Raw genomic sequence first — 27,816 nt, 5'->3', positions numbered from 1 at the left:
GAATAAGAATAAGAATACACTAAGAACCATCCATATAACTTGAAATTATCCAAGTTTCATTATTGTACCTATTAGTGATAAAAGCCTTGAGAGCTGCATGGTAGCGTTAGTTTACGTGGGCAAGAATATAATATATATAGATTTTGCATTCTTTTTTCCTGGAAGAAATTTTAGTATAGCTCTCTAAAGGCCTAGTTGCTTTTTTGTTCCATTGATTTCTGTGGGTATAAAAAAAAAAAAAAAAAATGAAGTGGATAAGAACCAAGTTATGACCCCATGGAAGAGTCACTAGACAAACCACATGAAGAATTCTAACCAGAAGTTCTACAAAGGTCTAGAATACATGGAAGACACTTCAAGACTATGTTTAACATGACAGAAATCTGATCCTTTGGTTACTAGAAAACTATTTCAGCTCGTAAAGTTTTAAGATGGCGAGGCCACAGATTCCACCCACAATATTTGACTCCATACCCATTTCTAGAAACTCCAATTCCAGCATGAATGCATTTGCTTAGGTTTATGGGTTCCACTGTTATTGCTCTAGCACAATCAATAATGCAAAAATATGAATTCATTACAAAATTAGCAGCACAGAAAAATCCAATTTTAAAAAGAAGACTTGGGACCTGGGGTAGTATAGCACCACTCAGACAGTGAGGTGGTTCTTGGGTAAATATTTGCAGAATGTGTCTGGTTTTGAGAAACACATTTTAATAAGACACGTAGTATCTAAACTAAAGGCACACGTTGTTCCTTTTGGATGACACACGGGCACCTAATTTAAACGCCACAAATTGACAGCGATTGTTATCACCTTAGAGCCAAGGTCAATAGGGCTCTAAGCAATGTGAGAGTCTTTATAAAAATTGTGGTATATTGAAGAAAATGTGTGTGCTGACGTACTACACTATCATTTCCTGTGTGTATTTCCTGTTTGCTTTTTAGAGTTACCTACATTGGAAGAAGGTGGAGTGCTACCTGATAAAGGCACTACTGTGCAATTATTGAGCCTCATACAGTCAGGCTCCAATCAATGTGAGTTTAATCACCTGATTTCGTCTTGCACACTGCACTTTGTATAGTACCATCTGCACAATTATTTGTTTATGCTCTTATTTTACATGTTCTAAGACAATATTCAGACTTCCATTGTGTTTTTTTAGGGGTAAGAACAATTGCATGTTAAATAACTTTTAAGCGCTTCACAATTGTTTGATAAATGTATCACTGGTTTTCATATACAATTGAAGGTGAGGGATAAGAGGAATTTTTCACTTTTGACATTATAGAAGCGCTAACCCACGCTCACTCTCTTTTGAGTTTTTTTGTATTTAAACACATTTTAATTGGTGCAGAAAGCAGGAAGTAATGGGATGGAATTGGAATGTGTATGTTTTGTATTTTATTAATAAAAAAAAAGTTGACAAATATCTTACAAATTGCATTGGAAAAAATAACACCACATATATATTTAATATTCTAGGTATTAAAGTAAATATTGTTCCTTTTTCACTTTGGTAATGAGTCTGCTTTAAGTCTAGAGGCTCTATGTGCCGAACCCTGGCTTTTAGGTTCCATAACCTGTTCTTGTATGATGCAACTCAATAAATGTACACTGTCCAACCGGGGATTGTCCTATTCAGGTCAGCAGTGTTGAGTCCTCATAAATAGGAGCCTGGACCAGTGGATGGATATACAGAGAGTAGCAAGAGCAATGCTTAAAAGCTGTTCTTATGCTGTTCACAACGTAGCTATAGCCATAAATTGCAAACTAAGAGCATGACATTGCAGAAGCTTCAAGAAAAGCAAGATAGCAAAAGAACATTTAATATTTGCGGCTGCCAAGCTAGCAAGCAATATAATTGGGGATATTATATCCCAAATAGTCACATCTCTAAGATGCATATTTCCAGTTTTATCGTATTAAGTACACCTGTCATAGAAAGCATGATTTGGTGTCATTTTATAACATTTCCTCTAAACATCGCTCTTTCTAAATATTTGGCACACTACTGCGCTGTTATTGTACTGTTCAGTACAGGGGTGCTGATTCCTCATTAACATCACTAGGGACCAGAAAATGGGGGAATATATATAGTTCTTCCTGTTTGTCACATTTTTTTTCTTTTTTTTTTCTTTTTCATTGGCATTGTGGTAAGTACTACAAATATGGCAGTTATCAGTGACTTTATATGCAGCCAGCCCTGACTCTAAGTGACCCCTACAACTCCTGGAGTCCCTAGGGCAGCTTAGAGCCATCGCATATTACAGAATGCCATCTTGAGGGTGGATGGAGACATCTTTAGGAGACATACGTGATCAAAGACAGCAAATGTCAAATTGACTCTATCATTGATACTAAAAAATCAATTATAGCCTGCAAATAATTATATATATATATATATATATATATATATAATGTGAATCTTTTTTCACATATATGCGATTAAAAACAGGGGAAAAAATATTATGGTTTTCTGAATATTGATTTTTTTTTAATATGAGATTCGCAAAAAATGCATCTCTATTAAATGAAAAGGTCAGCTTATTTTAGAAGCTAAATGAAAAGTAACATTTTCACTTCGTACGAAGTTGGGCCTTTAAAAAAAATAAAATTAATTAAACCCAGAAGATTTTTTTGCAAAAACATTCTTTTCTTATGTGTTAGTGCAGCTCAGCGTGGTTTAAGTTAGAAAGTGAAAGAGAGAGACTGAAAAGGGAGAAAGTTAGTAACAGAGTGCATTTTAAATAGATAAAAGCAAGATATTTATGGAAGCCAGCACTGGGTCGTGTTAAAAGTAGATTAAGAATTTGAAGGTCTATCTAATTATGAATAAAGACACACATGTCAGTTTTATATTGAAACACAAATTCCTTCAGTGTCCACTAGGAGATAAACTAATTGTAACCAGAAAAGAGTTTGGTTGCAATGTTCTATTCAAGACCACTTGTTTCTTTAGACTGTTCATGTTCCTAGTTTAAAATTAGGATGAGGTGAGAGTGAAGTAGCAAGAATTACATTTTTGTTATCACAGAATGCAGAAAATCTTTTGTGTTGACTAGTTAGGCACTATCCACAAATATGGAATTCATTACGTAATTTGCTTATATATCCACAAAAGTTCCGAAGGATCATTTCTCAGTATATATTCAAGTTTGAGGAACATCCATCTCTCTGTGAAAGAATGTAGATTCCTCAGTAGGTTGATATTGTCAGTTACGGGTTCCACACCACAGTACCAGAGTGTGGATTAAAAAATCTTTCAATTTTATTCTTGAAGTGGGGTATGGCGAATTGGCCGGTGATATTCTTCTGAGCTGCTGATGTGATCTGATAAATCATATCCTCTCATAAAATGTCCACCATTTTGTTCAGCAAATCCAATAAGCTGTCTGGCAAATAGAGGCTCAATCTAGAAAACAAAGACAAAAAAACAATTCAGGTTTAAGTCAAAGAATATGCATTATATATATATACGAGAGAGAGTTACAACTGAACAGTGCAGATGGGCTAGGTTTTGATTATCTTACAAAGAAACATTTATTAAAACATCTTGGTGCCAAACATAACACTGAGAGAGATGATAAAAACCACATCCAACGCTAAACACAAGTTGTGGCTAAGCACATGTAAGTAAGTGTTTAGGTACAAATCATGTTACGCTTTGGATGTAATTTTCATCTCTCACTTTGTTGCTTGGCACCAAGATGTTTTAAAAAAATATTTATTTTTTTGCAAGACATACCCACTCATTCTGTGCTGTTTCCTTGCATCCACGATGTTGTGGTAAATAAAGATTCCCCATTTGGGAATCCCAGAATCCTGAGAGTACCAATTTATAGAGAAACTGTTGACAATTAATGATGATGACTGCTTTTAGTAGCATGCAGTATATACAATAACTATGTACAGCTTTTAGATGAATTTCCTCAGGGGGAAACAGGAAATGGTAACTGCAGTTAGACTTACGTGAGCCGTTATTAGTTTTCTCCCTCTCTGAGGGTCTGGAAATTCTTCCCCAAAACACAAAACTATCTGGAACCTTGGTATTGGACGCCCATGGTGAGCAAAGGCCTGCAACTCTGATAAAAGATAGAAAAACAATCAAGTCAAGAACCTAGACTCCTGCTGCATCATGCATAAGCTTGAAAAAGAAATGGAAATATTTATTTGGGATATTATTGGGACAGATAATTGGAGATGTACTTACAAGTACTTACTTTTTTTTCTAGACTTGTGCATTACTAATTGTCAGTGATTAAAACTGGCTTGATATTTTTTATTTTTTTTAATAAGCCTACAAAGTCTGACTACAGTTCATGTGTTGCATACTAGTTACGATTTTTTTAGTTTTTTACACTGGCAACGAGTTCAATTTCTTATATGGACATAAAACTTTAATTAGATAAATCAGAAAAAAAAAATCATTGCTTGACATGCCACATGATGGGAATATATTAAATGCACAATAAAGAACCTTATACAACAAGCCCAGCTCTGTGTCTGTAGGATTCTTTAGCAGCAGTGACTCTGACGATGCCCTGCTAGAGATTAAGTGAGGCACATCAGAAATAACCACAAGGAAGAGAATGAGCTTGTTGGTGGTACGCTTTTAATGGGCAGTGTTCAAACATGCCCCCTTGCTCACAACAGCTTATCCACACAGCAAATCATTCAGTATCGGTGAGTTAGTTTGTGCTCGGGTGGAAGGGGAAGCAAAATTATAGTACTATATTGCTGTATGGTTCCTATTTACTATTTATAATGGATTGTGTTGTTCATTTACTACTGGCAATAGATTTTTTTCTACAACAATTATATAGTCAGGCACTGCCATCATTGGCCCTATTAACAAGCCATCACTGGACAAAAGGTAATATCAGCAATTGAGGTTCATTTTGGTTGGAGCAGCAAGTAGTAGAAACAGAGCAGGATGTGTTTATTAACATATTATTATGTGAAAAATGCTTGGAAAATATTTTACCAATCAATATTATGGCTCTCTGTGAGTAATTTGAAATATTGACGGTACAGTAAAAGATAAATTTACAAACAGATCAAACAATTATTGATCAATCCTGAATTTACCTGTTAAAAATTGCTGCGTGTCAAACAATTTGTATGGCATATCCCGTTCCAGTTTGTTTGACCGGTCACTGTAAATAGATAGAGGTCCTTCCCAGTATATTCTGCTATGGCATAGTCTCTTGGCATAGATTCCATCTTGAGTCATCCACACAATAACACCCCTCTCCATATGGTTCAACATCTTCTCAATGGTTTTCCTCAAGTTGCTGTCCTCTGGATATGGGAAAACCACTTGATCCAAACAACTTATTTCATAGTTTTGTCCATGTGTGATCCTGCAGCCTTCTGGGTTACTAGTGGTTCTCTCATTAACCAATGTATCACGATAGTATAAGCTGATATGTAATCGGCAGTCTGTAAAAAAAGATGACTCTTGTTTAACAATAGCATATATTGATAATATATTTCAATATGATAGCAATTTATTGCTGCTGCATGATAATAAGGTCTGCTTTGTTTTCTGTTGCATATGCGATGATAGGGTGATATGGTAGACTACCAAACAGTAATGAAGGATCAGAGGAAGGAAATATATAGTATTGGATTTGGGAATTCTTTGCCCTAGGAAGTCAATGATTTTATTTTTCAATTTTACTATTATATCTGTAACAATATCTAAATGCATACGCTTCCATAGCTCAATTGCTGTTTTAGATCGTTGACTCAATACTGTGTTTTACTCAGCAGACTGGGGAAATAATTAGATTGTGTGTTTGCTTTTAAACACATCCACATCCCAATTGCTTAACATACTTAGAACAGTAGATGTAGCTTAGTTTTTCTGATTATACCAGTAGAAAAGAGGGACAGAGGAATTTGGGCCCAAAATATGTACTCTACTCTCCCTCCTAAATTGGGATACCTGGGAGGTTTGCTGTCTGTTGGTGAAAGCTGATATTTGCTTTGAGTTTCAGGATAAGAGAAGGGGAGGTGAGTGCAGGTAGAATGAGAGATAACACAACGTTTACCCAAAAAGTGCATAGGGACGCATTTTTTATTTATTGATATGTAAACAACATCTTCCACATCAGAAGAGTGTCCTAAATGAAGCTGGGTATAAAAAAAAACAGCATGGTATCAATAATGCCATGCTTGCAATTTATGAGAAAGAACTGAGACGTGTAAGAAAATAAATTTGAATTCAGTGGAAAATTGCTGAATAATGAGCTTTTTTCTCAATTGCCCCTGTTACATTTATGACGATGGGTGAGGCACATATTGAGATTTAAGTGGGGGCCTGAGAAAAAAAAATTTTTTTAGCCTGAGCTCAGATCATGGAAGTTGAGGCTAATGGTAAATTATCCTCTAGTTTAAAACTGTTAATCTCATAATCTACTACGATGTTTTTACGACAACGACATAAACAGTTCTGATAGTAAATGTAATGTCATGAAATCTTAATGCCGAGAGTTGCAATAATAACCATATATGTCTTCACCCCGGCCTACAAACATATACTGTGAATTCATTCCCCATGTATAGAACCTTAGATAGTTGTTTTATGTTGATTGCAATACATTGTGCACTGATATCCTTCAGTCTTTTAGTGAATTGAGAAACCAAATCACGAAATGTAGTCAACAAAGTCTGCTTTGAGAAAATGATCCAACTTACAGCAACTTGGCTAGTTTAGTCTACATTCAGAAATTTGAGTTTTGAATTAACTGCAGTTGGTTTCAGTGTGTATAATTTTAGCAGAATTTAAAATGAATATTCAGTGTATTGCTTCCTTTTTAGTCTGTAATAAAAGAGGAACTTGTATTTAAATATATATTCACACACACACACTTGTATGTACACCAGAGGGGCTGTTACAAGAAAGGTCAATAGGTCATACTAATACTAGTAGAAGCTTTGAAGCATTTATCAACATGGCATATTCAGTACCAGACAACGATGTCTTGTTGTCATGGATACACTCAAAGGCAATACACTTTGCCAGCCATCAATGTATGGATACTCTGGGTGTCATGTTTAAAATGCTCATTAATTGTATCATTGGTGGTTTTAATGGGAAAGAATACCTTTTCGTAGATGACACAAATATCTGTCACAGGGTTGACACTCCATTGGGGATATATCAAATGGGTAACGATCTAGGAAAATTGGAGGAAATTTTGAGGCATTGTCAGGAAGTGGGATCTGAACTTTTACATCACAAATTGCAAAATAATAGTTACTGTTGATCCAAACTGCATTACAATGTGTCTTTTTTTTATACTAGTTCTTTATTAGCGGTTTTATTAGAGTGTGTGCTTGCATTAGAGGGAGATCGGGCAATCACCACTATAAACACTAATGAAACAACACAACTTCAAGCACAATTCAGAGTTCTCTCCATTGTCCAAACACTGTTTACAAGCAAACATTATTGTGGTATAGAGTAGCGTCCCAGTGGCTGTCTTTACTTATGACTGGAATTAATTGGCTACTGGACAGTTGTGAGCTTCTAATTCACCCCAGCTTATTGTTTGTGACTTGAATGTAGTTTTGGGGCATATTTTACATTGAAACTTGCACACACAAAAACAATGATAGAATACTTATCATTTATTATTGTAACGTTGCTGCTCTTGCACAGACAAGTGTCTCACAGAACAGAAAGAGGATCCACCAATTATGAGACTCTCATTTCTGCCTTGTTTTTTTTTTCTTTTCTTATTCAATGCACCCCTGTAAAGCAGTGGTATAAGGTATACGGGATATGAAGTTCAGCAACTTTCTCGGTTCATTCATCAAATTTGATGAGTGGAACTGGGCTGTAAGCTATTAGCCATAATGCAGCTTATTCAGAGCCCCATTCACAGTTTTCTGGTCAGGGCTATTTACGATGTTTGCCAACACTGCTGAACCAGTATGTATGCGTTTATGTCTCCAATTTTACCAAAGAAGAGGAAAGAGAAAGGTAGTGAAAATGATGTGCACACCACAAGCACACCTTGGAATGAAATGGGCATGCTTGGAAGAAGTATAATTCTACCTGTCTGATTGATAAGATGAATTACAGCTGGGTAAGAAAATATATTTTTTCCCCCTGATCTGAAATGATAATTAAAGGTCAAGGGTAGTTGTGCCATAACCACTATAGCTGAAGTGGTTATGCTGCTTACAGTGACAATGTAACAGAATTAAGATAATTCAAATAAATTAGAGCACATTTGTAAAATTAGTTTGTATATGTAATGCACATGTCTTAAATAGAAAGGTCCATCATCTAAAGATAAGGAGAACCATAGCAAGAGGCACAGGCATTATTTGATGTAGAAAGAGAAAAGTAATAGCCAGATATATTATGACACTTATCATATGTTTTAAAGATAACTATGAATGAAAAGAAATAATGAAAATGAATATATATATATATATAAATAATGAATTATATACCTAGCTTGTAGTTTGATGATGATACAAGTGCAACATACCTGTCAATGCAATGGCCTCCCCAGTCCTTATACTTGGCTCCAGTGGAAGGCCTGGGGCCTGTGATTCAGACGGTGCACATGCATAAAATGATCCAGTTACTTGGTAACCTGCATAATAAAAAATGGAATTAGTAAACAGTTTTGGAGTCTACATTGTACCTATATGGTAAGCAGTAAATTCTACACAAAAATTAAACCTGCTCTGGTTCTTAGCACCATACTTGTATGAAGTAATTATATATCTGTATATCATTATGAATCTGTATAGCAGTGAATAGCTTAGCTATATTGTGATTTAGAGAGGCACTTACTGGTCGATCATTTAAAGGTATGGTTGAAGTGCCTTTGATTTACACAGTATATTTAGTTCTTCTCATCTGCTGCTATTAGGGTTTGTTAGGGACTCAGATGATCTGGATATACCTGAAGGGATGGGGCGAACATTTGGGAGGATGGAGCTCAGCAGAGGAAGGTTATCAGGGAAGAGGAGTTAAGGGACAAGCTGATAGATTTCTCTAAATAATTGTGGGTTTTTTAATATAATTTTTTAAAGGACTGCAGAGATAGGGAGAGTAGAATGGAAAGGGTGGCTCTTGAGAAGTCCTGCAGGTGTGAGTCTGGGATGGGGGTTCAAGAAGTGCCCCTCCTTATATCTCCTATTTCATATCTGCTAATGAGAAAGGAGGTATAAGCAGGGGCACAGTTATCGAGAGATTTGTAAGTTTGCATGAGAACTTTGAACTAAACTCTAAATGAAACAAGAAGCTACAGTAGAGACTAACAGAGGGGTGGAGCATGGACAAGCATTTTAGTGGCATCCTGAGTGAGAAAGGGATGAATGTGAGAAATGTTTTTCAGATGAAATTGACAGACTTTGGGGATAGATATTATGTAAAGGGGGAAGAAAAAGTCAGAGTCAAAGAGCACGCCCATAATGGTTGTCATGGGCCCGGCGGTCCTGGGGGGCCCGAGCCCCACATTCATTATGTGCACATATATGTAGCGATTTTCGCTATATATATGTGCACAGAGGGCACCCTGCTACCTGCACATTGCAGAGGGGGGCCCAGCAGCACACTATGTCCTCCTTTCCAGCTGCTCTCTGTCTAACTTTCCTGTGCCCTGAGGCCGCCAGAGCGTTGCCACGGGTTACTATGGCAACGCTCCGCAAAACACGCAGGCCTGTCTCGCGAGAGTTAGTCAGAGAGGAGCTGGAAAGGAAGACAATGTGTGCTGCTGGGCCCCCTCTTCAATGTACCGCGGCTGGCTCCCTCCACCATGCCACTGGACCAACAGGGAATGCGATCTCCCCCTTTCCTGGCACGGTAAGAACCAGGGAGGGGGGAATAAAATTGAAATATACACAAAAAAATAAAATAAAAATTACTCCCCTCCCCCCTATTTTACACACACACTGAATCCTTACAAGCACACTCTGCACTACAGACACACTCTACATTCACTAAACACACTCTGCACTACACATACACTTCATTCACTAAACACACTCTGCACTCACTACAAACACTATATTTACTAAACACACTGCACTACACACACTATACACATTTTGCTCTACACACACACTACATTCACTATACACATTTTGCACTACACACACACTACATTCACTAAACACACTCTGCACTACACATACTCACACTACATTCACTATACACTCTCAGCACTCATTACAAACACTGCATTCACTAAACACACTCTGCACTACACACACACTACATTCACTAAACGCACTTTGCACTACACACACTTCATTCACTAAACACACTTTGCACTACACCCACACTACATTCACTATACACACGTTTCACTCACTACACACTACATTTACTAAACACGCTTGGCACCACACACACACACACTACATTACCTAAACACACTTTGCACTGCACACAAACTCACACACTGCATTCACTATACACACGTTGCACTCACTACAAACACACTACATTTACTAAACACACTTGGCACTCACTACAAACACACTACATTTACTACAAACACACTACATGCTCTATACACAATACACCCACTATAAAAACACACACTCTGCATTCACTATACACACCTACATTCACTACACACACACTCTGCATCTAATGCATGCATACAAACATTACATACATTACACAAAACGTACAATCTGCATCCACTATACACACTGCATCCATGACACACATACCGCATCCACTACACACATTCTACGTCCACTATACACACTGCATCCATGACACACATTCTACATCCACTATACACACACACACACTTCAGCCGTGTGGGCAGACCCGGGCTGGCCCTGGGGGCCCAGATCTTGAGCTGTGTTAGGGGCCCTAAAATTTCTGATGGCAGCCCTGAGCATGCCAAAACAATCCAAGAAAAACAAATATGTAATATTATACAAATATGTATGTATAAACTATTTTGTATATGTATAATGCATGTTTCTGATTGGCCATTGACTTAGATGTCATTTTGGCGCCATTTTTAAAGTACTAATGTACCTATATATACTCTTTATGTGCCAAGTTTTATATTAATCTATTTTGATGAAGCCCCAGTGGTGAAACAAAATATTGTGTATTTTATATAATAAATGATTTTTGACTATATATTTGTGACTATATCTTTTTACACACTTTTTATTTTTTCCTGGCATTCTACTCAATTTATCCTAAGGTGGGGATTATACCACCAACGCTACTTCCAGAGTGCAGTGTGGTCTGCACTCTATTTGTGAGTATATTTTATTCTATTTTACCTACTGTCACATCATATTATCAGAGAGCACTATTTGCTGTTTTTATCTTCTTCTTCTCCTGAGAATTGGACATTATTACCCCCTGGAGGACAAGCACCGACATATCCTATAAGCGGGGATTATTCCGCTGTATCCCTGTTATACCTGAGCTGGCCATAGCTCATCCAAATGTGAGTGTAATACTTAAATTTTATTTTATGTAATATTTACTTTGTACACTCCGCACGATTGGTCTTCTCTTTTTGTGTCTTCCATATCACAAGACGATTTGAACTACTATAAACAGAGAAGATACTCTACCAGCGGAATCAGTGACTATACTTATTCACCTTCTGATATTTATTGGAACTTATTTTTTATATTCTTTTTATATATGGATTTATTTTTATTCTTATTTTTTATAAAAAATATTTTTATTTCCCTTTGGCGCAGCCTTTCTCTTTTTTCTTGTTGTACACGCCAAAACAATGCCTAGTGGTGTGAGGTTATGATAGCTCTTTGACATGAAGGTAAACAGGGACAAATGTAGCCTTAGAGGAACGAACGACAAGGGTTCGTTCTTGAAGATAGTCTGTGAGTTGAGTATAGACAAGTCTTTCAAATAGCTTGGAGGTAAAGGGGAGAAAAAAGCTAGGGAAAGCATCCAGCTCAAGAGAATGTTTTTTTTAGTGTGATCAGCATATGGTTGAAGGAGAAGAGAAAATGGCTGAAGATAAAGAATTCAGTCAAAAATGGGAGAGTTGCAGATGAGAAAGTTCGAGTAAGGTGCAAGGGAATGGGATCAAGGGCACATGGGGTAGGGCAGGAAGAAAGGAAAAGCACAGAAACCTCCTCTTTAGAAATTGTAAAGAATATATAAGTGTAGAGGAGGAGGTCGGGCAAAGAGTTAGACACTTGGGGGAAAAGCAAGTGAGGCCTTTTCTTTTCAGATGTAAAAGGATGCAAAGTGACAGAAGTGAGATTAGTAGGGGTTCATAGGGCTCATAGGGTGAAGATGGAGATGAGGGAGGTGAAGCATGTTTGAGAGAGAGGTCACAGCTGCCGGAATGCAACATACATTTGTAGTGCAGGAAGTCAGCCATACTACAAAACTTCCTCCAGTAACGTTCCACCACCCACAGCTTTAGGGGTTTCAGGAACATTTCATATGCCAGGGTTGGTATTTTTTTTTTTAATATAAATTTGTATTTTATTAGAGTTATACACATGGTATACGTCTGTGACATTATATATAATGTTAGTTCACTCTCTCTATGGCCCTTGTCTCGTGTGTTGTGCCCGTCCGGTGTGCCTCTTCTGGCATGTTGGCGGCTGGTAAGCCCAGCTTGTTAAAGAGTGTCTCTGGATTATCCGAGGAGGTTAGGGTGAATGTTTCTGCGCCTTGTGTGATGGCCAGGGAGCCCTCCGCATTCCAGCGGTATTTGACAGAGCAGTCCCGTAGCTTCCAAGCCACTGGAACCAGCTGTCTCCTCTCTGCCAGGACGGAGAATGTGAGATAGCTGTAGATAGAGATGTTATGGCCCTCAAAACGCACTTTACCCATAGTTCTGGATTTATTCATGACAGCGGTCCTCACCGCAATGTCTCTGGTTGTCACAATGACGTCTCTCGGTGCTTCTGCTGGTGCCGCTGTAGATTTGCGTACTCGGAAAGCAGCCAGGATACATGGGGTGTCTGTGGCGCTGTGAATACTTATTGAGGCAAACAGCTTTTGGACATATTGCAGTGTGTCCCCCCTCAACCTGTTCAGGTAGGCCTCTCAGGCGCACATTCCGACGCCTGTGTCTGGACTCCAGTGTGAGCACCATTTTGTGTAGTTTCTTAACTTGTGAGGTGAGACCCTCCACACTCTGCGTAGTGGCCTAGAGCTGAGTGTCTCGGGCTTGTTCTCTGTTCTCCACCGCTGACACCTTCTGCTGCAGGGCCTTGATGTCAGATTGTTTTTCCTGGAGGTCTGACTTCCACATTTTTCTCAGATCTACCAGTAGTTTTTTTTATGTCTCCCTTCGTGAAAGGGGATGAATCTTCATCAGAGTCAGTTTGTTGGTATACTCCAGCAGGGTGAGATGAGACGCTAGATTCCTCCTCTTCAGGGGAGTCATCAGAGGCCTCCTGCTCACTTTATTGTTCAGCTGCCGCCCTTGTGGGTGCTGGTGGAGGCGCCCTGCCAAAAGATAGCCTTATGTCCCGTGATGCAGGCCTCTCCGTCTGGAGCTGCCTTTTATGTTTTCGCCCCATATCGTCTGTGGGATGGTAATGGTACCGGGATCACCCTCTCCGGCAGTGGGGGGGGAAAGGTCTCTGGTGGGGACGTTGAATCTCCAAATACCTTAGCAGAGGGAGCGGCCGCCTCCCATCTGCCCGCGTGTGGTAGGCCGCGACTCGTGCTGCAGCCACAAGTGCTGAAGTCATCGCTTCTGTTGCCGCTATATGTACTCTCCGGGTGACTCCCCAGCCTCAGGTGGGTTGACTGGTGGCAAAATAGCTCGGTCCGAGCGATATGTACCCCGTTATTGTCTCGGTTGAGCCGGAGCTCTGCTGAGGTGCATCCGCTCAGCTCCGTTGTTAGGCTCCGCCCCGCCAGGGTTGGTATGTAGTTTGATGGGAAGGGCAAGCAGTGAGTGGACATAGCTTATCTAGGGTACTTGAGAGGATAGAATGTTTAACCCCTTAAGGACCAAACTTCTGGAATAAAAGGGAATCATGACGTGTCACACACGTCATGTGTCCTTAACCCCTTAAGGACACATGACGTGCCTGACATGTCATGATTCCCTTTTATTCCAGAAGTTTGGTCCTTAAGGGGTTAAGGGGTTAAAAGGGTAGGTTTCCTGAGAAGGACATGTGGTAGTTGAGATTGGTGAGAGGAGAAGTTGGATATCAATGGAAAGCTCCTGCAGATCAAGGAATTTCAGGTTTCTGCAGAGTCTATGTGTGACAAGTGAGGGTGGCTCAGTTGGCTACAAGACACGATTGTAGCTTAGGAGGTGGTGATCAGAGTGAGGGAGGGGTGTGTTCGTGAAAGTAGCAATAGAGGAAAGGTTAGAGAAGATAAGGTCTCAAGTGTTGCTGGCTTGATGTGTAGTGGAATTTGACCACTGCATGAGCCTCTGAGCTGGTTCGGTGCATCTGCAGAGATCTTAACATCTCTGCAGATAACAGAGAGAAAGTCAAGAAGCAGGAAGTGAGGGAGCCAGGCTGAGAAGTGTTCCTAGAAGGGGATAGAATAGCCAGGTGGACAGTAGATAAATTTAATGTGTAGCGAGAAGTGCTGAAAAAGGCAGATGGCATGAACCTCAAAGAGATAGAGAGTGATGGTGCAGAGGGAATAAGCTAAGAAGTGCAATGAGGTTAAAGAAGGAATCCCATACCAGTCACCAGGTCTGGGAATATGCATGAGTTGGGGGATGCCATAAGATAGGGAGGTCCTATTCAATGCACTGTTAAAGAGTGAAAGGTAGATAAAAATGTTCAGGTTAAGCACATATTACGATGTGAGACTCATAAAAATTGGGCAGGATTAATAGTCTAGAAAGCAATGGCAGGCCTCTAAATAATGTGTTTAATTGTCAAAGATAAGCAAGATCAGAATAACAATAGCATATATGTAAAATTAATATAATAACAATAAAATAAAGTATAAATGTCCACAAATAATGATTACAGACCATAAACTAGCAGCCTTAAAAGAAGAGACCTGTTAGATAACTGTAAAACTGGCAAAGGCTTATTCAACTTAGTGGTGGTGCTAAAAGAGAGGAGGACGTTTCTCATGAGCTGAACTCAAACACTTTTTCTATGTACACGAAAGGACTATTTCTCTTAAATATTGTTCACATATTTGTCTAAATCTGTGTTAGTGAGCACTTCTCCTTTGCCGAGATAATCCATCCACATCACAGGTGTGGCATATCAAGATGCTGATTAGACATCATGATTATTGCACAGGTGTGCCTTAGGCTGGCCACAATGAAAGGCCACTCTAAAATGTGCAGTTTTACTGTATTGGGGGGGGTCCAATGAGGTCCTTGGGGGTCTGAAAACCAGTCAGTATCTGGTGGGTCCACCATTTGCCTTACGCAGTGCAACACATCTCCTTCACATAGAGTGGTTCCGGTTGTTGATTGTGGCCTGTGGAATGTTGGTCCACTCCTCTTAAATGGCTTTGCAAAGCTGCTGGATATTGGCAGGACCTGGAACACGCTGTAGTATATGCCGAACCAGAGCATCCCAAACATGCTAAATGGGTGACATATCCTGTGAGTATGCTGGCCATGCAAGAACTGGGATGTTTACAGCCTCCAGGAATTGTGTACAGATCCTTGCAACATGGGGTAGTGCATTATCATGCTGCAACATGAGGTAATGGTTGTGGATGAATGGCACAACAATGGGCCCCAGGATCTCGTCACTGTATCTCTGTGCATTCAAAATACCATCAATAAAATGCACTTGTGTTCATTGTCCACAACATACACCTGCCCATACCATAACCCCACTGCCACCATGGGCCACTCGATCCACAACATTGACATCAGCAAACCGCTCACCCACACAATGCCATACACGCTGTCTGCAATCTGCCCTGTACAGTGAAAACCGGGATTCATTCGTGAAAAGAACACCTCTCCAAAGTGCCAGACACCATCAAATGTGAGCATTTGCCCACTCAAGTCAGTTACAACAACGAACTGCAGTCAGGTCGAGACCCCGATGAGGACGACGAGCATGCAGATGAGCTTCGCTGAGACTGTTTCTGACAGTTTGTGCAGAAATTCTTTGGTTATGCAAGCCAATTGTTGTAGCAGCTGTCCGGGTAGCTGGTCTCAGACGATCTTGGAGGTGAAGATGCTGGATGTAGAGGTCATGGACTGGTGTGGTTACACGTGGTCTGCGTTTGTGAGGCCGGTTGGATGTACTGCCAAATTCTCAGAAACACCTTTGGAGATGGCTTATGGTAGAGAAATGGACATTTAATTCACGGGCGACAGCTCTTGTGGACATTCCTGCAGTCAGCATGCCAATTGCACGCTCCCTCAAAACTTGTGACATCTGTGGCATTGTGCTGTGTGATAAAACTGCACATTTTAGAGTGGCCTCTCATTGTGGCCAGCCTACGGCAACCCTTTGCAATAATCATGCTGTCTAATCAGCATCTTGATATGAAACACCTGTGAGGTGGATGGATTATCTCAGCAAAGGAGAAGTGCTCACTAACACAGATTTAGACAGATTTGTGAACAATGTTTGAGAGAAATTGGCCTTTTGTGTACATAGAAAAAGTCTTAGATCTTTGAGTTCAGCTCATGAGAAATGAGGGGAAAAACAAAAGTGTTGCGTTTATAATTTTGTTATATATATATATATATATATATATATATATATATATATATATATATATATTAAAAATGCCATAATATTTGTAAAACCTAATTTAAAAATGGATGTCAGTTCTTTTCTGAAATGTGTCATATTTATATTATAGTCCCACTTAAAGTTACTTTCTGTGCTGATACATGTTACATAATGCAAATGTCAGAGCTCTGCAAAAAACAGCTCTAATGCATAGTTTTATTGATTGTATACAGAGATATCACTGCATATTACAGCACACTATTAAAGGAGGAGACATTTATCTCTGTTAGAAAGTGATCACGATATGATCTGATGGGCTGCCATTTAAGAAGATACCTTTACATTGTGGAAACTGCTTCAGTGATAAGCTGCTCTGCAGATAATTACTAGTGATTAAGGAGCATTTCAATTGCAACATTTTCCACCAATAAGTATAACAATACCAAAAAATATATATATGTTGAGAAATATGATAAAATGCAGCTAGTATTAAAAGATCTCAAAAGGGAATTCAATCTTTTGGACCAAAAGAACTGAAATGGAAAAATTCTCAAAATCAGCTGAAACATTTTGGCACAACATTTACAATCCATGACTCCGCCACCCAGGCATACAAAGCCACATGAGAACAGTCAGGTGACTGTGATGATGGTGGGGTGCACAGACAGAGCTTATAACAACGATTGACAGGGAGTTAAGATGGAGGCACCCAGTTGCAAGATAATTACCAACCACAGATATATATTTCGTTAAATATATGGATAGGTAAACAACATGATATTAGAAATACTGGGTGTTGACCGTTCATCTTTAATATCTTTAATTTTATTGATACTTATAGAGCAACCACCTTGACCAAGGGTTGCTCCAGTTTTGTCTTGCCAAACGTAGTTTAATCAAGGTTATCAGAAATAATATCAGGGCCAGTATGTTATTCTATTGTACATTATTTCTGCATTACTAACTAGTGATTATGGGCAATGCTCTATTGATTAGAGTGAAAATCTACAGAATAAATATTTTTTCCTCTTTCTCCACGTTTAAAAGAGAACCCTGATTAAAGTCCACACTTAGCATGGCCACCATCCTAAGTAACATTCTGTCAAATGTTCTGAGCCCCAAAATGTTAGAAGGGAAAAAATCTCTACATACTATTGTCACAGGAAGTGTTTTGCCATAGGTGACTGCGTGTTGCAAAGGGGACAGTTGCGCACTGGTAAGGAAGTTCAGGATGTGGTTGCTCTGGTGCATAGTCTCTCCAGTTACGTTCATGAGGCATCATATAGTTCGACACCTGTCGTGGAGGAAGATGCACACATTACACATATAGTTTATGATCAGAGGACAGGAAAAAATGCATGCAGTTCACCAGCTGTGGAAAGTTGAGCTATTTTTCTCTTAAGACAAACAATAACATAACGTCGTGTGAAATTCCATATCTTAATTAAAAATAATAAGCGTGTCACAAACCTGCTAGGTATGAGGCTGTGATTTAGTCATATGTTAAACAAATCAAAAAGTAACTTTCACTGTTTTATTATTCTTACTTTCTTAATTGTGATTTAATATTTAGAATAGCAAAAGTGTGATTTCAAAAGTCTGAATAGCTCATAGAGAAAAGTAGTAAATAAAAATGAACAGTAAAATATTGCTTTCAATCAATAACATAATAAAGGAACATATCGCCATGTGTCTTTTTCATATACTCTTTAAACAGGCTGAAATAGTTTTTTTTTTTTTTTTTAAATAAACTATTTGAATAACAAATTATTCCTAGCGTTTAATGTAAAAATGTTTTTATTAACACGTCTTTCAGTATTATGAAGTTAAAGGGATTAAAGCTAACCCAAGTTCAGCCAAAAGTGTCCTTAGAAACCTAAACAGAGGGCAGGCTGGGCAGTTTGGACCTGCATTTAGATGAGCCTATGCTTGGACCGACCCTCTCTAAACACGTGAACTGTACCTAAAGAAACAATTGCCGGCATATATAAACAGCAACATTAAAAGCAGTTCTGGGCCAAAATGCTAAACGTGCACATATGGCACATTATGTGCCATATGTGTAACCACAATAGTGTAAAATAAAACAAAATGTTATTGTATGTAAAACTATATAAACTAAACTATATAAACTACATACTATTGTATGTAAAACTATATAAACTAGATAAAACTATACAAAATGTTATTGTATGTAAAACTATATAAACTATATAAACTATATAAAACTATACAAAATGTTATTGTATGTAAAACTATATAAACTATACAAAATGTTATTGTATGTAAAACTATATAAACTATATAAAACTATACAAAATGTTATTGTATGTAAAACTATATAAACTATATAAAACTATACAAAATGTTATTGCATGTAAAACTATATAAGCTAGTTATGTGTAATAAATATTCATTTTTATATTAGCAGACCCCCTGTACTATTTTCCAAATATGTTTTATTACAGGTCTGTTGTTAAGGAGAAGAATCAGGGTTTTACCATGACAAGACACGGAGGTGACTTTACACAGTATGGCAACTTTTTTCATGGCCTTTTTAATAATTTATTTTGTGAGCGCAATATTCACCCATTATTATGTATAGTGCTTTATCACGATATATTGCTCTGGCTATTTTGTCAGCATCCAACATAATGTAAGGTTCGTACCTGGGTAGGAGGCTGCAAGGAACCATATGGAGAAGGCACAGGGAAAGGATGGTTCATGACAAGCTGTGCATCTTCTGATCCACCAGGCTGCTTTAATCCTGTATGGGCACAATTAACAACAATACATTTACTGCACTGCTTGCATACATACATTGAAACTGAGTGGATACAGTCTCTCTAGAACACAAAACAAAAATATGGCACCCGTAGATTGTTGGGAAACATTTAGCTATAGATGGTTTAGAATGAAAACACTGGTTATATAAAAATAGTGATTGTTGGCCTTTAGTTTAGGATCGATTTGAATTATACAATTATGGTTCGGATAAAGATAAAAATATATCAGGGTTATTCACTAAAGTGAGAATTGTCAAGAATTTAAAGTGAACTCAAAGTGAAAGATTGTTACACAACTCTATTTTGTCTGGTAGAGAACATCAAACTGAGATAGTAAGTTGTGGTCAGATGTTATCAAACCGTACTAGAAACCTGTCTAAACCACTGGCCATATACTACTTAAGGCACATATTGCAAATGAGTTGGGCTAAGAAGGAGGCACACAGCTTCAGGAAAAAGCTTCAATTTTGTTAATACCACTCTATTACACATTTGTTAAATATGAGTAACCGTGATATTAAAATTCTGAGATATGACAGTTTCCCTTTAATAAGACCAACATCCGTTACTGGTAACTCCCATATGCCCCAATTTTGCAATTTATGGCTCATTGTGCTTGTTGGCACTTCAGGACTTCTTTACTATGTTAGTCCATATGGGATCTACTGTAATGCTACTCTAGGTATCTACTACCCTTCTGTAAAGCAGTACTAATGTTTCATGCAGCAATATAAATGGTTTATTGTGGATATTCCCATTCTGTAAAGATTGCCATGTACACTTGTGGGTGCATTGATTATTTGGTGCCCTAGATTACTGCCTTTGACTAATATACACTATATATAGACATGATCTGGGCAAAAGAGTGAACACAGGTACAAGGAAGGGTTTCAAACTGTCAGATACCCGGTTTAACAAAACCGTGAAGCTAATGGAGCATTAAACCTTCATTTTATGGATACAATTCTATGTATAATTAAATCAATCCAATGGACATCCCAGTCAACATCTAACACTGTTGTATATAGTTGCGGTAGAGTAAATGAATGTGGTGGAGTGACAAATGAGGCCACACAGTCTTTTTTTAAAGTTGTGAGGGAGAGGTGAGCAAGGCTAGTACATGTTTTAAGTATGAGACCATTGGCATGTACAATATGAGAGTGAATAGTGTAAGTCCCGGAGCTTAATCATCAGGTCTATATTTGTATATGGTATCGAAGTCTCTGGATCAATTAAATTATTTCGTCATTTTTTTTGCTAATTACAAGTCAAACCAACAATAATTTTCAGTAAAAAAAAACATCGATCCGCTTGAACAAGCAGAGGTTTGAAAGAAAATTGAAATTTTTTAGGTTTCCAGCCCACTATTAATAATAGTTTATTGACTATTTATCCAGGAAATAGTGCTGTGATTTTGATTATTTGTTAAATGTTATGCTATTCTACCTACTTTTACCTGTCATTAATGTGTTTAGTGTGTGTTCATTTTATCTGTAATGTATCTGTGTTATTGAGTTTTGTTCAGCAAAATTAGCTGAGACAAGGCTGGAAAGAGGAGAGAGTTGCAATGGCTTGCTTTGGTTGAGCAATTTCAGAATATAATTATTATTAAATTATCAAAGTTATTCACAAAAAGTGTGAACTGCAGGAATTCAAAGTGAATTTCAAATCTCTGGCTGATGTAAACAAACTGAAGACATGGCTGATATAACAACCCCTGGATGTTGGGCTAAGGTAACATCCCCATAACATACTTGGAAACCAGAGTAATCTGAATGTACCTTTCCTGGTTAAATACTTTGTTATTATTATATGTCTTTTTCTCCATATTGTCTATTTTTGCCTCAAAATGTTCACATTGAATTATTTTGCACTGCCACTTGCAATTCCCACTTTGCTAAGTAGCCTGTAAATATGCAAAGAGTGGAGACATATATCAAGTAAGAAAATAACATGCATAATAACTTTTGACAAACTGCTTTAAGTGGTAACAGACAATATAGAAAAGTTTGACCTTTTGTAAAGACACAGACAATGTTTGAAAACGATATTGTAAATTAATACATTAATCAGAAAGACAGGGCAATAATAGTTAAAACGTTAAACATTACAGTGAAAATGTTTTTTTAATTTCCTCAGGTCGCTACTACTGGCTACTGGCTTGCTAGCTCCTTGGAGAGGGAAGTAGCCAGGAGCTCGAACAGAGACATCCATGTGGTCACTGTGTTTAACATGGTCACACATGAAAGAGGAACATTTAGAGGGAACAAATGTCCTACTGAATATGTAAATCTAGTTTTACCTTTTTTTGCTCCTTCTGGGACAATTTTATACACCTTATATGGGTCTGAGATATCCAGCTGACTTCTATCCACCAGCTCTTCAAAGTCATTGCTCTTGTTCAAAGCACATCTTAATCTCGTCTTCCACGTTGGAGGGTCGGGTTTGTCAACTCCCTCTCTGTATTTTCCTTTAAAAAGTGCCCAGGCCTGCATGTGAAGTGCAATAATACTGAGTGAGTAGACTGCCAAACTTACTGTGATACTTTTCATACATGGTCTGGATAGAAAGATGCTCTTGCAAAAGCCAATACAAAAGCCATTAACAAGCTGCACACCTTTAACAAGCACAAAACAAGATGGGAACCCGAGCAGCCCTTAATTCTACATTATCTTCTGTTCACTTACAAATAAAACTATTGATATTATGCCAACATATTCCACAGCACTGTACAATAGGTAACTTATGTTATGAATCTAGTGCCCTGTGTAGTATCACTTAATCTTATGTCTACACGTGGCAGTAATTAGTGTATTCTGTGAAACTCGCCACTTTCCATATATGTTAATGTTTTTGGAACCTTTGCTATTGCATATGGCATACCTGTGAATTTCTCATGCTCATAATCTGTATAGATGGGTAATTAGATGCAACTAATTTTCACAAGTTCCATGGAACATATTTAAAAACAATAAATGATTTGTTACAAAAATAGTAAAAGAGGTATGCAAGTACAAGTAGTGGTGTACTTGCATAGCACTTTTATTATTTTTGTAACGTTGGCACTAGTGGGTTAAGCCCTTAGAGAGATCCCTGGAATCTCTCATCAATGTTCTGTTAATCTGGACCACTGAGACATAACCTATTTATGGTCTGTCACAGTTGATCCACACTGATTATTTTCTCTACAAATAAATGATTTGTGACGCAATCATCAACATCTTCAGTGATCGGTAATATCATAAATATGAATGTATTAAATATATCCAAAGCTTGAATTTCCATTAAACCATTGGTAGGTATACAAATGTATAATAGACATGCACATAATTAGGATATTATACTGGTTACAAGGGGACCAGATAAATTAGTAGAATATAATACAATTTATGTTGATATATTGTTTGCATTATCGTATTAGTTGTTATGTATGCATTTGATTTTATTTTTAAATGCATTGGTGCTTTTGCGTGGATTAATGTACATTTTAAAAAATCCAATAAAAACTGTGAAAAAAGAAAGCAAGCACGAGAATTGCCACATCTGATAAGCATGCCACATATTCCAAATTAAAGCCTCATGCTTTACAGTACTTAGAAATGCAGACAAGCCCTCTGCTGGTAAATGACTCACAAAAACTCTGAAAAAAAAGAGGCCAAATCAGTTTAAATCAGAAACGTGGGAGGTGGAAAGGTTATCTTACAATAAAATGTTTAGGGGGGAATTTTAACCTTCATTTGTTTTTGAAAATATTTTACATGCATTATAGTCCTACACTGAGTAAGAAAAATGTAACGAGGACTAGCCTAATGGGCAGACAGAGCAACAGACATTTATAGTACTACTTCTCCTGATTTAGTGCTGAACTTAAGAGTAATTCGATATTAACTCCTTAAGGACCAATCCCAATCTGTTGTTTAAAGATCTTATTCAAAAATGGAATGAGCCACTTAATTAATGATTATAGAAATACACAAGGAAAAAGAAAAGTCAGCCTAGAAAAGTAAGTATCAAAACATAACCTTTATTAAATTTAGCATGATTGTAAAACCAGGGAATAAGGAAAAGGTACTAATGTAATCAATTACACCCTAATTAGATGGATGTAAACTATCCCGTACATGTTTGATGTAAGGCTTAGTAATGGCATGGAAATCAAAGCTTCCAGTTTCTACATAAAACAAATCATAGGTATCAAAAAAAGTGTGTAAAATTAGTATTAGTTTGTATCAGAACCAGACATAGAAGTAGCAGGAATATTTAGCCCCAAATTATCTTTCCCTGAGCCTGTCTTCGAGGACACCTTTACCAGACTAAACATCCCGATCATGCTACAATATTGTGGATAGAAAAGTCCCTCCTCTGTACCTGCTCTGCTCTCACTGCCCACTCCTAGACTTTTAGATGAGTCTAGTAGTTGCCCATGAGCAGATGCAGGGCAGGGACAGAGATACATACTGAATAGCATATAGTTTCATATTCCCTGTGTGTTTCTATAGCTGCAATTGTCACGACCATGGCTGAGCCTCACTAAGGAGACCAGGCATAGGCAGAGAGAGAAGACCAGCCTGGCAGAAGAGGACACGAGAGACCACAAAGTGCCGAGCCAGCTTAAACAGTTGCTGGCCAGGGAAGGTACCACTGGCAAGGTAAAGAGACAACCTTTTTGGTTTATGTGTAAACATGTGTGTGCTTGTCTGTGTGTGCCTATCTGTGTCTGCGTGTGCCTGTCTGAATATGTTTGCCTGTGTGTACCTGTCTATGCCTGTGGGTGCCTATTCGTTCCTGTCTGTATCTGTTTGTGCTTCACTGTGCATGTGTGTACCTATCTGTTTCTATGTGTGCTTTCCAGTGCCTGTGTGTGTCTCTTTGTACATGTAAGTGCCTGTGTGTATATGTGCCTATCTGTTCCTTTGTATATCTACCGGTTCCTATGTGCACCTGTCGATGCCTGTGTGCCTATCTGTGTCTGTGTATGACTGTCTATGTGTGTGTGTGTGTGTGTCAGTGCCTGTCTGTGTCGGTTTGCTTGTGCACGTGTATACTTGCGCATGTCTGTGTGTGTCTAACTGTATGTGTTTATGTGTGTATGTTTATGTCATGTTTTACTCCAACACCCCTGCCGGAAGAACTGAAATTATGCTATAAAAAAATCTCAAACATGACCACTTTGGGCACGCCAACCTATTAAGGTGCATGAATCTAAAACAGCATCATGCAAAAAAACAACACAAAAGCATCCTGACTTTGTGTGCATGATTTACAGTATATAGTTTGCAAAGGATGCAAATAAAAAGAGACTTGCACCTTAGCTCAGCCCTGTTTTTTCCCATTCCCAAGATGAAAATACAATGCAATTAAAGGGAAATTACAGGTGTATGTATCTCCATAAACTTCTTTATAGCTATGCATATTCTGTATTTGCTATGTAAATATACATAGCATGGCTGCCACCTTCTTTTGTTAATTATTTTTTCTTCTGAAATTCTTTACTAATTCTTTACTGACAACTTTAATGACAAACGTTTGTAGGTGTTCGAAAGTCCAAAACCACCAGAAGCTTCCCACCTTTGAGGATGACCTCTTTCCAATAGTTGTGAAACCTTGATAAAAATCTTTCTCTTTAAGGTGTTAGTTACCTTCAATAATCATAGCCCTTTCAATGGATACGTTAGCATTTAATGTACCTGCTGTGCATTGATCTCTACCCCACCTAAGATCCTTTATATAATGGTAAGCGTATAGCTTTAGACACTACTTTTCATTTTTTTTTTGTAGAATAGTTCCTAAACATCACCTAACTAGGTATATTAAACACCACCGGTAGAAACATTCTCCATTATATATATATATATATATATATATTTAAGAAGATTCCCAAAACCTCCCAACACTCTGCCAATCTGCAAACCTGTCAATCTCTTTCTCTGAAATGGCAATACCAAATTATAACTTGGATGCTTGTTTTAAATGGATCAGAGCTTTACTATCAAAACATTTTGGATTGATAAGCAAAGTTTGTAAAGGGTACCTCTTATAATAAAACAACTTAATCTTAAACCCTTAAGGACCAAACTTCTGGAATAAAAGGGAATCATGACATGTCCCACATGTCATGTGTCCTTAAGGGGTTACATGATAGAGAATGCATAGGATTTCTTGCAAATGTCTAGATTTCTCAAAAATCAGAGGGTAAAAAAACAGCCTCCCTCAGTCAATTCAGTCTGTGCTCAGAAGTACACAGAGAGGAGAGTGCTCTGTCTGTCTGTTACAAGGGAAATACTCCTCTGGGACGGTGAAGCAGAGCAGCACCAGCAGCAAGCACAGAGAGAGGAGAGAAACAGACAGCAGCAGCTTTTAAAGGCAACCTTAGAACGGAGAGAGGGAACAGTTATGTCTTATTTACATTCAGAGAGGAAACAGATATGTTTCATTTACACAAAGCTAGCACACAGTGTGGGGGACTTTTAACCTGTTATGATAAGCAAGTCTGTTCTTCAGAAACAGGGATATACATGAGACGTGTTTTACAGCAAGCGTAACACCCACTAAAACATGATTCATGGTCTTTGCAGGAGACAGAGGTAAAGTAAGTACATTAAAATACGAGCTTTTAATAGTATTAGGGAAGAAACACTTAATTGTATAACATGAGTCAAGACAGATTGTTAGAAAACTGCAAACTTATATCTGTCATGGCAGGTTTACTCATCCATGTTTAACAAAGACCAGACGCAGCAATCATTGGTCCCTACTCCAATTAATCCTCTACTTATTTCAGAATGGAAAGAAAAAAAAGGAAACGTGATTATTTAAAATGATACAGAAAGAAGACCTCTACATGAAACGGATATAAATAAGATACCTTAAAGAGAGCTGCATCTTCGTCTCGGTTATAATCCTGTTTTCCCGCATGTTTCCATGGGATACGGAAAATGCTTCTATCATCATTTTCCCACACAAGGCCTGGATACTTTCCGCTGTCAATCTGGTCAATAAGCCACTGCCTCAATTTCCCATTTCCACAACTTAATGGTGTCATTCCACACTCTGTGTCTTGGTTCATACTGCGCCAAATGAACCCACTTTATCAAGACTGGAAAGAAAAGGAAATCACAAAAATATTACACAGCTTACAATATGGCAATAAATACAACTATTCTTACTTCACAAATATAGGCATAGAACTTGTCATTCACAAAATATATACAACAGGAATATTGCAGGAATACTAAATAAATTCCATTTATTTTCTCAATTATGACAATTAATTCATAGAATTTTTGTTTTTAATCTTATGTTTAATTACAAACTTGTATTTGATGACCTATGTGATAGAGAGCAAAAGAACTGAGAGTCAACTCATTACTTGGTATTGCTGATCATGAGTCACTTCCAATGACTGTGTAACAAAGTTCCTCCTATGGGTTGTGGATAGGGGCGAATCATGCCTAAAAGTAAATCCTCAAAAAGTGGTCTACTCTGACAGTGGATTGTCACTGACAGGAATAATTCTACTGGGGAGGAAGTTATTTATTGTCAAGCATGTGAGAACCAAGTACATTTCACTTTTTCACTTCCATGTGGCTATTGTTATGTGGATAATATTTATTACTGTATCCTCTACAGATATCTGCAGAATCATGCTTTTTGAGTGCTGTGCCAAGATGCAGCTGAGGAAATGTTGAAGTTACTGGTGACAGACAGTGTACCATACAAGCAGGGAGATTCTTGGAAGGCTTTCCACTTTCTGATGACTCACTTCGCCTGTCTATAGCACATTACCTCCACCTTCTCAGATAATGAGAAAACCTGATCATTCAGTCCATGAAAGCAGGTCTGCCACTAACCTCCTTCACTTTTGAGTATTTTGATAGAAAAAAAATACTCACACTGACTTCATTGTTATTTCACAGAAATCCCAAAGCAATTAAATTATGTCATAAGACAAAGTAGAGACGAAAGGTTGTCGAAGGTTGCCTACCCCTGCCCTAGATGAATGTGAAGCTGTGTAATCAAGAAGTTGGACGTAGAATTTCTCTTAATTATAGAAAGATTTCAGGTCATCCAACAAGAGAAGGAAAAAGTGGTTCCTTGGCCATTTGCGGCATCTTTTGCCAAGGTGTTGGAGCCTGTGTATGCGTGCAGTCAAGGTCAGATGGAACAGGTGGGTCAAGTTCTCTAAGGAGGAAGTACAAGAAAAACAGCTTTGTTCTAAGGAAATGACTACCATGAATTTTGAACCTTATACCTTGTGTGATCACTGATGTGCAGTGTTGTTTTTTCCACTTTCTGAAGAAAGAAGACTGTTTACTTCTGACCTTTCATCTAAGTGTTTCATTGTTATGTGCCATGCAAAGTATGAGGAATAATTTTCTTGAA

The 27,816-nt window shown here is 38.0% G+C and overlaps 1 protein-coding gene across 2 annotated transcripts; it reads right to left on the bottom strand.

Moving 5' to 3' along the window:
* Positions 1–2,548: 2,548 nt before the first annotated feature.
* Positions 2,549–26,524, bottom strand: IRF4 (interferon regulatory factor 4). Of its 2 annotated transcripts, XM_063450549.1 has the most exons (9): positions 26,300–26,524; positions 21,737–21,923; positions 19,318–19,415; positions 17,801–17,942; positions 8,515–8,622; positions 7,117–7,188; positions 5,093–5,446; positions 3,974–4,086; positions 2,549–3,416 (listed from the first exon to the last, which is right to left on the bottom strand). In XM_063450549.1, exons 1-9 carry the CDS (start codon positions 26,498–26,500, stop codon positions 3,273–3,275), a joined length of 1,419 nt encoding a protein of 472 aa, XP_063306619.1. In that variant the 5' UTR covers positions 26,501–26,524; the 3' UTR covers positions 2,549–3,272. The 2 variants fall into 2 exon arrangements, with proteins under 2 accessions (XP_063306619.1, XP_063306620.1); XM_063450550.1 differs by lacking the exon at positions 7,117–7,188.
* Positions 26,525–27,816: the final 1,292 nt, after the last annotated feature.

The sequence above is a fragment of the Pelobates fuscus genome, chromosome 4 (assembly GCF_036172605.1).
Source record: "Pelobates fuscus isolate aPelFus1 chromosome 4, aPelFus1.pri, whole genome shotgun sequence".
NCBI classification, from domain to species: Eukaryota; Metazoa; Chordata; class Amphibia; order Anura; family Pelobatidae; genus Pelobates; species Pelobates fuscus.
Note: the sequence above shows the minus strand (reverse complement) of the source record. Positions and strands in the feature narration are given on the sequence as shown.

Bases quoted from the DNA above. Each gene is read 5' to 3' on its own strand.
- IRF4 (XM_063450549.1), bottom strand. From the start codon at position 26,500: ATGAACCAAGACACAGAGTGTGGAATGACACCATTAAGTTGTGGAAAT. The intron at 17,943-19,317 runs GTACGAACCTTA...CCTCCACGACAG, and splicing joins CCTTGCAGCCTCCTACCCAG to GTGTCGAACTATATGATGCC. The intron at 5,447-7,116 runs GTATTCTTTCCC...CTTTTTTTACAG, and splicing joins TTTGTGTCATCTACGAAAAG to ACTGCCGATTACATATCAGC.